Raw genomic sequence first — 13,668 nt, 5'->3', positions numbered from 1 at the left:
AATATTGTTTCAATAAGCAGCGCAATATATATAACTACCTATGCTATGTAGGAAATAATTGCATGCAGCCACACCCAGACCCCACCCCAGGAAACTGAGGAAGCTGTGGGGTCCTTTCTGCATCTCCTGACTCAACAGGAGGGCCTCCCTAATAAACTTTGTTCCAAGCTTCCATTCCGCCTGTAGCAAGCCTGGAGTCGAGCTTTTGGCTTTCAGACAAGCCCACAGCTTGTTTGCAAGCCTCCACCTCCCAAACACCAGCTCCTCCACAAAAATACTAAGCAGCCGCTCTAGGATAGCACTGGGAGGAGGGCAGGTTTTCCCAAACAATCCCACCACTGCCAGGAGACAGACACCTGGCCCTGAAAAGCTTGGCTGTGCTTTGGAATATTTTTTCCTTACCCAATGTGAACTGCAGTTACAACTGTTGTCCCTGTCACCATGGAGAAGGTTTGGATTTAAAGGATGCTGTGGATGGACTGCATGGGGATGAAGGGCTGCTATCCCATAACCTCTGTATCCTGCAGGCAGCAGGATGGGGATGGGCCGGGCCACTGGTGGGAAGCAGCCAAAGAATGATTTAGGGTTTGATGGCATCTGAATGCTTATACTGCTATAAATCCTAAGGAATTCCTCTGGGGTTTTTTACCACTGCAGTGAAGACTGGAATTGGCTCTGGCATTTATTCCTTGACAGCACTTGGATGTGGATGGTGTTGCACTAGGTCTGGGGTTCACAGGACTGACAGCACTTTCACCGTGAGTATCCCGGTTATTTCCTGTCCTCCCTCAATTCCTTGCTTCAGAAGGGAAAAAAGAGAACACCACAAGGCTTCACTTTTGCTTTGCAAATTAAAAGAAAACATTGATTTCCTCCTCTGCAGGGTGAGCCTGGAGCCAGGCTAAAGGGGTATCCAGAAGGGACCTGGAAGCTGAAGATAAATAAGCAGATAATGAGATAATAAGAGAATGGATCAATCTGCTTTCTGTAAATAATGGATAAATAACCTGAAGACAGAGTGTGAGTGTGCTGACAGCTGGGAGAGCAGCTCCATCCCTGGCTGCAGCTGTCAGAGCAGCACCATGATCCCCCTGGTGAGCTCCCTCCCGCAGGACAGGGGAAAGCATTCCATGGAGATTTTCAGGAATGCCACAGCGTGGATATATTTGGGATGAAGGTGCCTGGCTGGGCCGGAGTGACACCCGCAGCTGTGGCAGCGCTCGGCACCCTGAGCATCCCCCTGAGCACAAACCCTCCTGCAAATCCATTCCCTGGCCACGGCCCTCCAGCCAAACCCAAATATCCCCAAGTCATCAGCGCCTGCTGACGCACTCGGGGCTGGGCAGTGGCAGCCCCAGCCCCCCACATCCCTGAAATAGCTGCCTCGAGGGAGACCACAGCTAATCCCCCTGGCTCAGCCACCACGCCAATGAAGCTGGAATCAAAATAGCCAAGCTGATCTTTGGGATAATTCATCGGGCACAGCTGAGCTCCTGGCCAAAGTGGCTCAGCCACCAGCACGGAACGGAGGAGCCCTCGACACCAAAGATCCCAAGATGCAGCTCCAGTCTGGGTTTTGAGTCCCAGGGCAGCCAAAGTGGCCAACAGCTCCCTCAGTCCATGAGAAGAACTTGTATATCAAAATCCACCCATTTTCCCTAAATAAGCAACACTAAGAAAGCCAGCAGAGCTCAAGGGGGTTGGACAAACCTTCCCAGAGAGTTGGTGCTTGTCCACATGGCCCAGCCCAGCCTCACCCAACACTCCTGCTCCAGAGAGAGCCCTTGGTTGCATCAGAACAGGAGCAGTGGTGCAAGAGCTCGGCTGATGAGGGCGAGATGGGAGCAGTGTAAGGAGAAACTCCCTAGGTAAGATTAGACAAAGCAGTTTATGTGTTAAACTTTTTATTTTACAGGGAGAAAACTGCTTTACTTTCTTTGTTTTATCAGTTTCTTCTGCTAACTCAGTTGTTTAACCTACACACCAACTACTAAATCCATCCACAGAGCAGCATGTGCTGCCTATAAACAGGACCAGTGACCCAGGATTAGAGACTCTGCTGAGACAATTCATTTATCCAGATGTTCCCATCGTGCCAGCCTCAATTGAGCAGGAAATGATGGAGCTTAGGGGCATTTCCCTGCTAAATGCTGCATCCAGGAAATGAGAGCTCCAAACACGATGCTGCTGCAGGTGGTACAGAGGCAGAGCCTCCCAACGTTCCTCCTCGTTTCAGACAGGTTTCAAGCATCAAAATGCCTTGGTTTGGGGGAGATCTGGAGAGAACAGGCTCTGGGCAGGTGCTTTATTTCCATTTCTTTGTCTCATACCTGGTCCAAGATAAAATCCTTCCCCTAGGGCCGGAGGGGTGACCAGCCAGCTATGCCACCCCCTGCCCACTCCTGCTGGGACATCTTCCCTTTCCCCAAAAAGGGGATGGTGATTCCCACACACATCCAGGGAGCAAGGTGTTGAGCCCACCCAAACCCCATATCCTTGCAGCTGATTTGCTGCAGTAACTGAACTATTTCTACCCAATTTTTCCACTGTCCTGAGGGCACAAGAGGATCAGAGGAATGTCATCTCTCAAATAACCCTGAGCCATGTGTTTGCACGGAGCAAAGGGACTCAGGCAATCAAATTAAACCCTGCAAGCTTATCAACATCTCCTCCAAGTGCCTCAAGGGTAACGAGTTCAGCTGAAGCTATTTAGGAGACAGGACATGTGAGATAAAGGAACAAGATGTTGAGGGCTGGAACAACATCAGCAGCCCTGGGCATTTCTGAGCACCAGATGAGGCCTCTCAAGACCAGAAACCTCCCACAGTCTTTTAGCTCTCTTTTCTTCCCCTCCATTCTGCCACAGATCAAGGGGAAGGAAAACCCAACAGTGTGTTTAGAATCTCAGACTCATCCAATAATTAAGGTTGGAAAAGACCTCCAAGATCCTGGAGCCCTACCTTTGACCAAAAGATGGATACACATATGTGTGTAGGTTTTAACTTCACCCAGAAGAAAGGGCCACGAAGCAGGAAACAGCAGCAATCTCACAAAACCTCTTAATTTTTGTGCAAAGCACTCATGGCACACAGCACCATCTGCTCCCTGTTTCCAGCTGACCCCTATCCCTACTGGTGTCACATGAGCTCGTTTTTGTTCTGCTGCTTCATTTTCCCAGGGAAAGGCCATGGAAAGGCACAACATGGAAGGTCAGCAGAAGGGGGACAGAGGGGGGTCATTCCCTCAAGCCCTCACACCAACACACAGCCACCCCTGGCCTGTCTTTCAACTTCTATCAAAACCATCTCAGCAGATCTACACCGTGGTGGTACCAAAAGACTCAGCTCGGCTGACTATAAATAGGAAAGAGCTAATCCAAAGAAAGCACTGTTTGCAATAAAAATAAAACCAAACCCAAAGGAAATTCCCAAAAAAAATCCAACCAACCCCCGCAGTGCAGCACATTCCCCACATGTATGGGGTGTCCCCCCAGGCTCCCTGGTGGGATCTGAGCAGGGATCCCTTCCCACCCTCCTCATCCCACAGAGATGCTCCCAAGCATTCCCCCAGGGAAGCAAGGCTGCATCTCTGCTGCTCCCAAGCCGTAAATCACAGCTGACTCCCTGACACTGATTACAAACAGGAGGCTTAGCAGGCAGCTGCCACTGCTGTACCATTCCAGCCTCTCCCTCTAGTTGCTTGGAAAAATCAACACACAGCTTCTGGAAGCAGGGGCTGAGCCAGCAGCTCTGGTGGGACAGTTTGGGGTTTTGTCACAGCGAAGCTCTGAGGACATCTCGGTGGGTTATGGGGTTTTCACGCTGAGTTAAGGGGTTTGGAGCTGTCTGGAGAGCCAGGGTGCGGAGGAATAATGAAAAACCTCCTGGAAAATATGTCCCTCAAGCTGTGAGGCACCAGAAGCCCCCGTGATGGGGATCTCAATTTGCCTCTTCATTAACCCATCAATTTCCAGAACACAGCAGAGCCATGGTCTTCTCCTGCTGGAGCTCCACTGCCATGTGGTGAAGCATGACCACCACCCTGACTTCCAAACCCTGCTTAGGCTGGGTTCCCTGAAAAAAAACCCTTTAATCCCAGAATGGCCAAGGCTGGAGATGACCTCTGGAGATCCACTTCACCTTGTCCAAACAGCCCTGCTCATGCAGCTGGTTGCTCATGACCATGTTCAGCTGGTTTTTTAGTATCTCCAAGGATGGGGATTCCACATCCTCCCTGGGAGATCTGTGCCAGTGCTTGGCCACCCTCACAGTGAAAACACATTTCCTGGTGTCCACAGGGGACCTCCCATGCCTCAGTTTCTGCCCACGCTTTCCCACCAGGACACTCTCCTGGCTCATGTTCAACCTGGTGCCCACCAGATCCCTCTCTGGTTTCTCTCTGGGCAGCCCCAGCACATCCCGGTGCCTGGGGCTGCTCCTTCTCAGGTGCAGGACTTTGCCCTTCCCCTTGCTGAACCTGAGGAGGTTCCCAGCTTGCTGAGGTCCCCATGGACAGCAGCACAACCCTCCTGGTTTGGTGTCACCTGAGGTGCTGGGGTTACCCTCAGTCCCATCCCCCACATTACTAATGGAGAGATCAGGCAGGACAGTGGTGACCCCTGGGTGCTGCCACCAGTGCTTGGCCAATGATCAACCCCTCCAGGCCTGGCTGTTCCAGCTGTTCCTGACCCACCTCCCCCAGCACACACGGAGACAGTGCCAAAAACCTCACCAAAGTCTGGGCAGTCAACATCTCCTGCTCTCCCCTCCAAGCCCTCCACGTGTGACCAGGCTGGAGAAACCCCTTGGGGACCCAGCATGGACAGAGGCAGGGCAGCATCAGCAGCCAAGCAGAGTGACATCAGGGTGTTCCCCCCAGTGAAATAAACCCCAGCGCCGACACCCCTGCACCCCAAAATCCCAGCTGGAGAGGGAGGAGCAGAGGGAGCTCACTTACCCCATGGTCTCGCCCCAGTCACACCAGAGGCGCTGGCCGATGCCCTCCATGCTGTCCTGGAAGTCCTTGAGGCAGTGCTGCCGGATCATCCAGCCGTAGTCGGCCTCCTGGCACGCCGTGGCCGCGATGAAGTGCTGGGCTGCAAGACAGGCCAGGGCTGTCAGCCTCTGCTGGGGTCACACTGATGCCTCAGCTTTTAGCTTTTCTATTTCTCACATTCTGTGCTGCTTTAGTGTGCACTTCTGAGCTTCATATTGGGGGATGCTGAGCTCTCTTCACAGAGCAGGGAGACAAAACAATTCCTTCTCTAGCTGGGGACCAAGGACAAATGATCCAAATCTCAGGCCCAAGAGCACAAACAATGGCAGAATGAAGAGAGAAAAACAAGCAGGATGGGACTTCATGGGCTAAAACTGGAACTGAACAATTAACTCCAATATGCAAATGAACCAGAACTTACAAAAGTGAGAGACCCCGTGACCGGTCTCCATTTTCTGACCATTTTGGTTCATCTTGGGTGTAGCCCTGGCTGGGCTCTTGTGATGCCCAAGATGGATCCATTGAGGCTTTCTAATAAATCCCTGCTTTATTCTTTAACTCTGTCTGGCCTCTGTTCTAGGCCAGCCTTCACAGGGCATCAACAGCCCCACCACAGCCCCTGTCCTCACACAGAGGTTTCTGCCAAAGCACTGCTGACACCAGAGCAACCCCAGCTCTCCAAAACCTCCTTCTCCCAAGTCCTCACAGCCCTGGGAGCCTGCACCCTCCCAAGTGCCTGGTGCTGATAAATCAGTTATTCAAGACATGCTGGGTAACTCATAAATTAATAAGGATGTGGATTTATTCTCTGCTGATCACCCAAAATGCCTTTGGACTTCAAATGTCCACGTTGTGTGCTTAAAACACAAGTAAGGGTGTGGGGGAAGCTGGGGGATAAGAGAACCCTGCTGCTGACCCCTGAAAAATGACCTGCACAGTGCCACACTTGGGAACAAACATCCACCTCTGATGGAGCACAGGGACAGACACGGGGAAATCCATCAAATCCGCCCCTGGCCGCACAGTGCTGACTGAATTCCTCCTGGGAACGTGTCCCTGCAACTGCTTTAAAAACAGGGACGAAAAAGGTGCTGCCTACAGCCTCAGTGCAGCGTTGCTGGTGAGGGGAAAGGAAAAGGACAGTGATGCTACAAAGGGAAGGGAAAAAAATCCTTTGGGGGAATGGTTTAGTGAGCCTGGCTATAAATAATAGCTTTCCCTTGGTGCCAAAGTGCCAGTTAGTGCCTTTGCAGCTCCTGGAGTGTGCTGCAGGCAGGCACCACATACCAGATCTATTTTTTGCTACGTGTGAATAACTCTCTGCTTTATTTTTATCTGATTTTTTTAACACAACAGAACTGATTTAGTGGCCAAGGGACATCACCATGAGATCCCTCTGCAGCCTCCAAAATCCTCGGAGCACTTAGGTTCCAGCATCCTATGGCAATGGGTGGGAAGTCAGGAGCTGGTGGGAATTTGGGTGGGAAGGGTCCCCAGAACCTTGGCTGATGTTCCTGGATGGATGCAGGGCACCCATGCTGCCTCTGACAGCAGCAGCCACTTTGGCCTGACTTGAGATAAAACCACAGGAGTTACTAAGCCAAGAGAAGTTAAAGAGCATTAAACCTTCACAGTTGCAATAATAAAACTACATTTACCAAAATCTCAAGCTCTGCCTTGAGATTTCTGATACCAGCCAGGAGCACAGCCTCAGCCAGGGATAAGCCCTGCTCCCAGATGGGAGAGCTTGACATGCTGAAGCAAAGCACCAAGAGAAGAAGCAGAAGCAGAAGAGGAAGCAGAAGAAGCAGAAGCAGCAGCAGCAGAAGCAGCAGCAGAAGCAGGAGCAGAAGCAGAAGAAGAAGCAGAAGAAGAAGCAGAAGAAGAAGCAGAAGAAGCAGAAGGAGAAGAAGAAGAAGAAGCAGAAGAAGAAGCAGAAGAAGAAGAAGAAGGAGGAGGAGGAGGAGGAGGAGGAGGAAGAAGGAAAGGTGCAATACTGTTACATGAGGCAAATGTAAATGATTTATGGACTGCAAATCTCAGTCCAGGCAGGCTCAAGGATGATTGATGGCCAAGAGGCTTTTCTGCCCTTCCCATCCCTTCCAATCTGGATGAGCCAAGTGAAGGAGTGACACGGCTCAGCGAGCACCAGCGTCCAAGGGAGGCTCAGGAGCCACCCCGGGGTCACCCCTCGGTGACATCCGTGCACTGGACTGTGAAGGACATGTAAATATCACAGCCATCACCTGCCTGGACAAGCAGCTTGCAGAGAAAATGCTGCTGGGGAATGTGTCAGGTGCAGAGCAGAGCACAGCAAAAGGACAGGGGAGAGCAGGGGAGGAGAAGGGATTAAAAAGCAGGAAGATGAGCAGCCAAGGGGATTGAGGAGCACAGGAGGAAACAGAGCAGGAAGGAATGAGTGAGACACGCAAAGCACGGAGAGAAATTGAGGAAGAGGAAGCCACTTGAGGAAATGCAGCAAAAACACCTTAACCTTGAGTGGAGAGAGGAAAAACACTGAATAAACCATGGGGAGGAAGCAACCACAACCTGGCTGCAAGCAGCAGCAAGCCACAGATAGCTGGCAGCCAGTATGAAAAACAGCCCTACTATTAAAAGGAAAAAAAAAAACCAAAACAACCCAAAGCTAGTGAAACCCAAACACCCAAACCCTGGGGAGCTTTAAGCATGTGCCAACCACAGCAGCTCAGCAGATGCAGCTCTGGAGGTCCTTCAGAGGCAGGTGAGCACCTTGCTGTCCCCCCTGGCAGCTCCTCAGTGCTCCCCAGGAGCTCTGCCTGCCCCACCAGGACCTGCTCCTGAAGATGCCTCTCCCACACCTACACAGGAGACAGTGCCAAAAACCTCACCAAAGTCTGGGCAGACAACATCCACTGCTCTCCAATCCCTTTGGTGGGCTCTGCAAATCCCTCTGCCCCAGGGACTGGGGAAAGCAGAGCCATCAGCCAGTGACCTTTTCCCAGGACACTGGATTTTGGATATGGTGAAGGGCTCTTTTGTTGCAGGTCCAGCAGGGCCTGTTGTGACGGTGCTGTGAGGATGGAGCTGGGCACGGGGAGGCAGAAAAGCTCTTTTGTTTCCAGCTGACCAGGAGAACTGACTTTAGCTGTAATTGCACAATTTAAGGTCAAAGTGAGAAGCTCCTGCCACGTTTCCACATGGTGCCCACCTCACCCCACAGATCCCTGCTGCTTCACAGATTTTCCCCCAACCCCACTTCAGACTTCAGGCTCAGGGTTTGTAACAACAGAAAATCAGGGAGGGATTTTTGTTATCTCCTGGCTCTCATTCCAGAAGGTTTTCCTTCTGCCCTCAGCTCTGCTGATGGAGATGGTGTAAGTCAGCTGCAGTGAGCTGTAAATAACTCAGCTCCAGAGCAGTCACAGCTCTGCACTCAGCAGCATCCATCTGTGAAGGCTGCAAGGAGCTGCTGAAGAACTGAGCTCCAAAACTCAACTGGACCAAGGCTGAGCTGCCTCCCCGCTCATGGGCCCCATCACTGCCATTCCCTCGGGAACAATGGCATTGAGAGCTGCAGGAATGCAGTGCTCCTCTGGGAGCATCCCACTGCAGCCAGACAGCACCTCCACAGCCCAGCTTGGTCTTTAGGTGCCACAGGGGGGATCACAGAACCCTGGGGTGCTTTGGGTTTTTAGGACCTTCAAGTTTATCCAGTGCCATGGGCAGGGACACCTTCCACTAGCCCAGGGTGCTCCAAGCCCTGTCCAGCCTGTCCTTGGGCACTGCCAGGGATCCAGGGGCAGCCCCAGCTTCTCTGGGCACCCTGTGCCAGGGCCTGCCCACCCTGACAGGGAAGAATTCCTCCCCAGTATCCCACTAACCCTGCCCTCTGGCAGTGGGAAGCCATTCCCGCTTCTCCTATCACGAGAATTGTTGATGAACAACCTTCCCTGCTGAGAGTCCCTGATTGCCTGGTAAAAGATGCAATATTAAGGACCCTTCGTTTGCCTCCTCACAGGAAGCACCTGGAGAGCAGAGGTGAGGAGGTGATTGGAGGGAGGGCTTTTGCAGGCATCCCAGAGCCTCATGATTGCCCTGGGATTGATGTCCTGGAGAGTCTCAGCAAGCATCCACCAGGATTCAGCTTACTGAGGGTTAGCTGCAAAAAGCCTGTCACACATTCATTTCAGCAGAAAAAACAGTGATGGTCCTGAAGAGTTACCAAAAATTCAGGAAGAGGGAAGACAACTGGACTGTCCTACACTGCACTTCTCAGAGCTGGAGCCTGGACCAAGAGCTTGGGGCCACCCCTCCAGAAACAGCTTTGGGGACACCACCCCTCTGTGATGACACATCTGTCACAGTGATGGTTCACTAGCAAAAATTCCTGAGCTTTCTCTGCCAGAAACATCCTGCACTTCACATCAGTATCCCTCTGCACAATCCCTTGCTCTCTGGCCTTTCCCCCCCTTCAATGTTCCAGGAATTCCAGGAATTCTTGGGCTTCTCTTGCTGGGATGTGCAACCAACCCCACAGGGAGGACTGTGGAGCCTGAGAACAGATTTGGGGATTTCAGACTGGCACAGCATGGGATGTTCCCATTTCCCAGGCACTTCTGCATGTACCCCTGATGGTGCTGGGTGAATGATGAAATTGTTTGACAACACCTGCAGAGAATTCACCAGCTGGACTGTCAGGATTTCTGGGGGGGAATCTGTTCAGGGCTTCATAGCAAAGAGCAGGAAATAGATATTCATCCAAAATGAACCCCAAAGATGGCAGATAATTGCCAAGTGACACTGACAGCAGGGCTGGCACTGGCACATGTGGCACCAGCAAAGCCCTGGGCTCTGAGAACAAACAGCCCAGTATCTTCCCCTGGGCTTCTCCCAAATTCTCAGAGCTCCCCTGTGAAATGATCAGTGCTCTCAACAAGCCCCAGATGGAAACAGGCTGTTGTCCTCTCCTCTTCAAGGTGGTGGTTTTGCTGTTTTATTCAGAATGAGCCTCATGGTCTGGACCTGGCTGCAGAATAAAACACTCACAGGAGGGTGGGGAGAGGACATGGAGCAGGAGGCAGAAGCTGAGTGTGAAAAACAGCCCAGTTTGCAGCCACAAAAATGGAAAAACTGGCCCTTTCAGCATCTGCAGAAACCTGGGAAGGGTCTGGTACCCTCTGTTTTAAAAAAATCCTTCCACTGGGGCTCACCAGCTCAGCAGAGGCTTTAGAGCCTGCAAACAACCCCTGGTTTACCAGGAAAATACGAAGCTGGTGCTCAGCTGGAATGCTTTTTTGGGACAGAAAACTGCAGGTGTTGGGGCTGGGGACAGCAGGGGGACTGGCCCAGCACTGTGCCCTCCCCAGGTGCCCCTGCGAGCCCAGGCAGGGCTATTTCCCTCCGGGATTTGCACAGGGAATGGAGTTTTCAGCCTCTCCTCCCTGCCCGGCTGGCTCAGCACACGGCTGGGATCCAGCAGCAGCGCCAGGGAATGGAGGTGGATGAAGGAGTCCGAGCCCTGCAGGGGATCGTGGGGGAGACAGAGACCTGCACGGGGTCATCCCGTTCCCAATCTGCTCGTGGACGCTTCAGGAGCACCCTCAGGTCCCCAAAGCAGGCAGCTCCTGCCTCCCCTGCCACGGCTGTGGCACTGTCCCTTCACATGCAGGACTCTGTCTCCCAGGGCAGCCACTCAGGATGTGAATTAAAAGGGAATTCATGGCATTTGGGGGCTTTCATGTGCTGAAAGGGAGTGGGGATTTTCCAACACAGTGAGGATTCTGGAAGCAGAGCAGATGCTGGGAGATGGGGGAGATCTGCCCTTCTCCAAGCACTGGGAAGGCTGATCCCAGGATTTCTTGGACAAGCTGCCAAGGCTCACATGGGAAGCCCCCACAGGAGGGGGGATTCCCCCTCCCTGCCTGCCCTCTGCTCCGGGGGGCTGCAGATGGAGCAGCAGAAGGAAACCACAGAGCTCCTGCTTGAACAGGCCACGGACATAGGGCCAGAGCCCTGCTGGAGCTCCCCTGGGAGCTCTGCAGATGGAAAGCTCATCCCAAATTCTGCCTGTCCAACAGCTTCACTGCCACAAAGCCACAGAAGGACTCGAGGAACGCAGGATGGGGGAGAAGCTGCTCAAGCTGAGAGGGGGGAAAAGTCTCACAGCAGGGGAAAAACTTGAAATGGAAAGAGGCAGAGTTAGGATACAGCCCATGGTGGGAGTTCATCCTGCTGGCCTCAGGGACAGTGGATCCAGAGTCACTCTGCTCAGCCAAGCTGGGGACAGGCCCCTGTTAGGGACCTGCTGTGTGGAAAACTTCCAAAGGGCCCAAAGGTTTCCACCTCTTAGGGAATGCAGCACAAGATGTGCTGGGCCTGGAGAGCCCTCTGGGGCCCACCCCACAAACTTTTTCATATTAAGGGGAAGTGCACCCACAAGCTAAAGGCCTTTAATCTCATTTATGAACTCAGTGTAGCAAAGGGGGACTTCATCCCTGCTCCTGGAATGGTTATTCCCTTCATTTTATAACACTAAGCAAAATAAAGAGAAAGCTGCTTTTTTTCCCAGCCAGCATTAATGAGGTATTTTGCATACAGCTGAACATCATCATGAGACCCAAAAGGATCTCCCAGGTTTTAAATTTGGCACAAATCCTGTTGTGCCTGAAAAGGAAGGAAGTGATTTATCCCTCAAGCTGGTACTTGGATGATTTGAAGGCATTTACTTTTTGCTGGATTGGGGATACTTGAGTTTTTGTTGCCATTCTATAGCTACTCCAAGCATTATAAGAGGGCACAAAATAAACTACCTAAAAATAACTGCCAGGGAATTATTAGTTGGAAGGCGAGGTAGGAGCCAGCTGCCTGAAAGCAAAGCCTGTCTGGGGCTTTTGGGGGCTCAGAGGTACCACGGCACTGTGTCACCCCTCTTTCAAAGTCCAGTATTTCATGAAGCACCTACAACATCCAATCCATCCCCAAAGGAAAGATAATTTGAATTTCAATCTATGCAAGACTCCATGTAACAGCTCCTGTAAGATGCAGAATATGGGACTGAAATGAAAATGCAAGATCAAGGTTTGTTCTGTGTAGCCCAGTACAGGGCAGCCCTGCTTTCTGCCATAAAGCATTGCTGTTAAATAATATTAACTACTAAATACACTGAAATAGGCTGCTCCAAGGAACTGGATGAGGGTCTTTCCCTCCTTGCCTCAGTTTCCCACTTGTCTTAGCACAAGTTATGTCTTAGCCTTGTCATCCATCAGAGGCTGCCAAGCATATTTCCAGGAACTTCTCTTACATGTCCCCTAGACTTGATTCTGCAGAGGACAGAATGACAAATACTTTTATTTACCCACCAAAATTCACTCACTAGGTAAAATAAAATCAAAAGCAGCTGAGAAGGGAGGAAGGAGAAAGGAAATAACAAGCCAGGCATGCTAAAGCCCAACTGCTGGCTGACTGCACATCAGGGGAGGGAAAAATGTGCCGTGAGCTGTTAGTTATAAAGATAATTATATCCTTGATGAACAGCGGGGTCTTTTGGAAAATAGTTCTTCTTGACTGAATTAATGGAGGCAAACCACAGGCTTCAGACAGGCACTGGCAATGTCTCTACAACCCTGACTTCGCCCACCCTGAGCTCAAATCATCTCTGGCCGTGGCCACCATCAAATCCCTGCTCACAAGAGCAGGGTGGAAGCAAGGAGGGATCCCCACTGGATTCTGTGCACCCAAATCCAGGGGCTGAAGGGAACCAGCCACATCCCTCCTGCCTTCCCAGGGAGGATTGTGGTGTCCAACACTGCCATCCCAACACCTTAATCCAACGTTAGAGCCGGCTTCAGAGTTATTTTTAAATCATCAACAAAGCACTGGATGCCACAGATGTCGGTTCGGTCTCAAAGCCAGGGAGAAAGGAGCAGCCACCACACTCCAGATCTCAGCAATGTGCTAAAGGCAAATGTACTCTCCTTCCACCCCCAGGATTATTTTTTCCTTCAGCTATTTCAGTTGATTGAGGCTAAAATAAGAACAGGGGAAAAGTAACACCAAGGTTAAAAGTGCCTGGCATTGGTTTGGAGACAACACACTGTGATCCTGCTGGTTCAGGTTTCAACGTGTGTTAAACACGGATTTTTTGCTACATGGGACTAGTAAACATTTTATTGAATTACCTTCAAGATAAAAAAATCACTGCCTGGGCAATCTAACAGATTTCCCATGAAGAAGCACATATTGAGTAAATACAAAAGTCTGTTAGGGAGAAAACCAAAATAACCTCACTGTCACCTTGGTGCACCCATCACAGGCTGCACACAACAGCAGCTTCACTAAATACTTTCAGCACAGAGTTTCCAGGCTGAAATCTGCAGCTGAGCCACGTGAGCAGCCCGGGAATCACCAGAATCATTTGTTTTCCTTATCAGAGACTTCTTGATGTGGTTTTCCTCCCTTCCAGCTGAAGAGCACACAGAGATTTTGCACCTCTCTGCAACTCCTCCCCCCACAGTGCTGCTGCTTTCCCAACAAATGTTTCCTGAAAGATACAGGGATGCACGGGGGGGGGTCACCCTTGGCTGAAATTGGGGGGTTTTCACCCAGGCTGCTGCCTGCCTTCCCACTGGAGTGCTTCTCTGAGGTGTCAGGATGTGTTTTCAGATCCCCAAAAGCTCATGTTGCAGAAGCACA

The 13,668-nt window shown here is 51.3% G+C and overlaps 1 protein-coding gene across 1 annotated transcript in view; it reads right to left on the bottom strand.

Moving 5' to 3' along the window:
* The window catches only part of LOC128809977 (RNA-binding protein 44-like), a 30,653-nt gene that overhangs the window by 3,797 nt on the left and 13,188 nt on the right, over positions 1–13,668 (bottom strand). The window contains exon 15 of the mRNA XM_053982437.1: positions 4,957–5,095. Within this exon, the coding sequence (XP_053838412.1) occupies positions 4,957–5,095 (139 nt within the window). The remainder of the gene's footprint in view (positions 1–4,956; positions 5,096–13,668) is intronic.

This window comes from Vidua macroura, chromosome 7, assembly GCF_024509145.1.
Source record: "Vidua macroura isolate BioBank_ID:100142 chromosome 7, ASM2450914v1, whole genome shotgun sequence".
NCBI lineage: Eukaryota > Metazoa > Chordata > Aves > Passeriformes > Viduidae > Vidua > Vidua macroura.
Note: the sequence above shows the minus strand (reverse complement) of the source record. Positions and strands in the feature narration are given on the sequence as shown.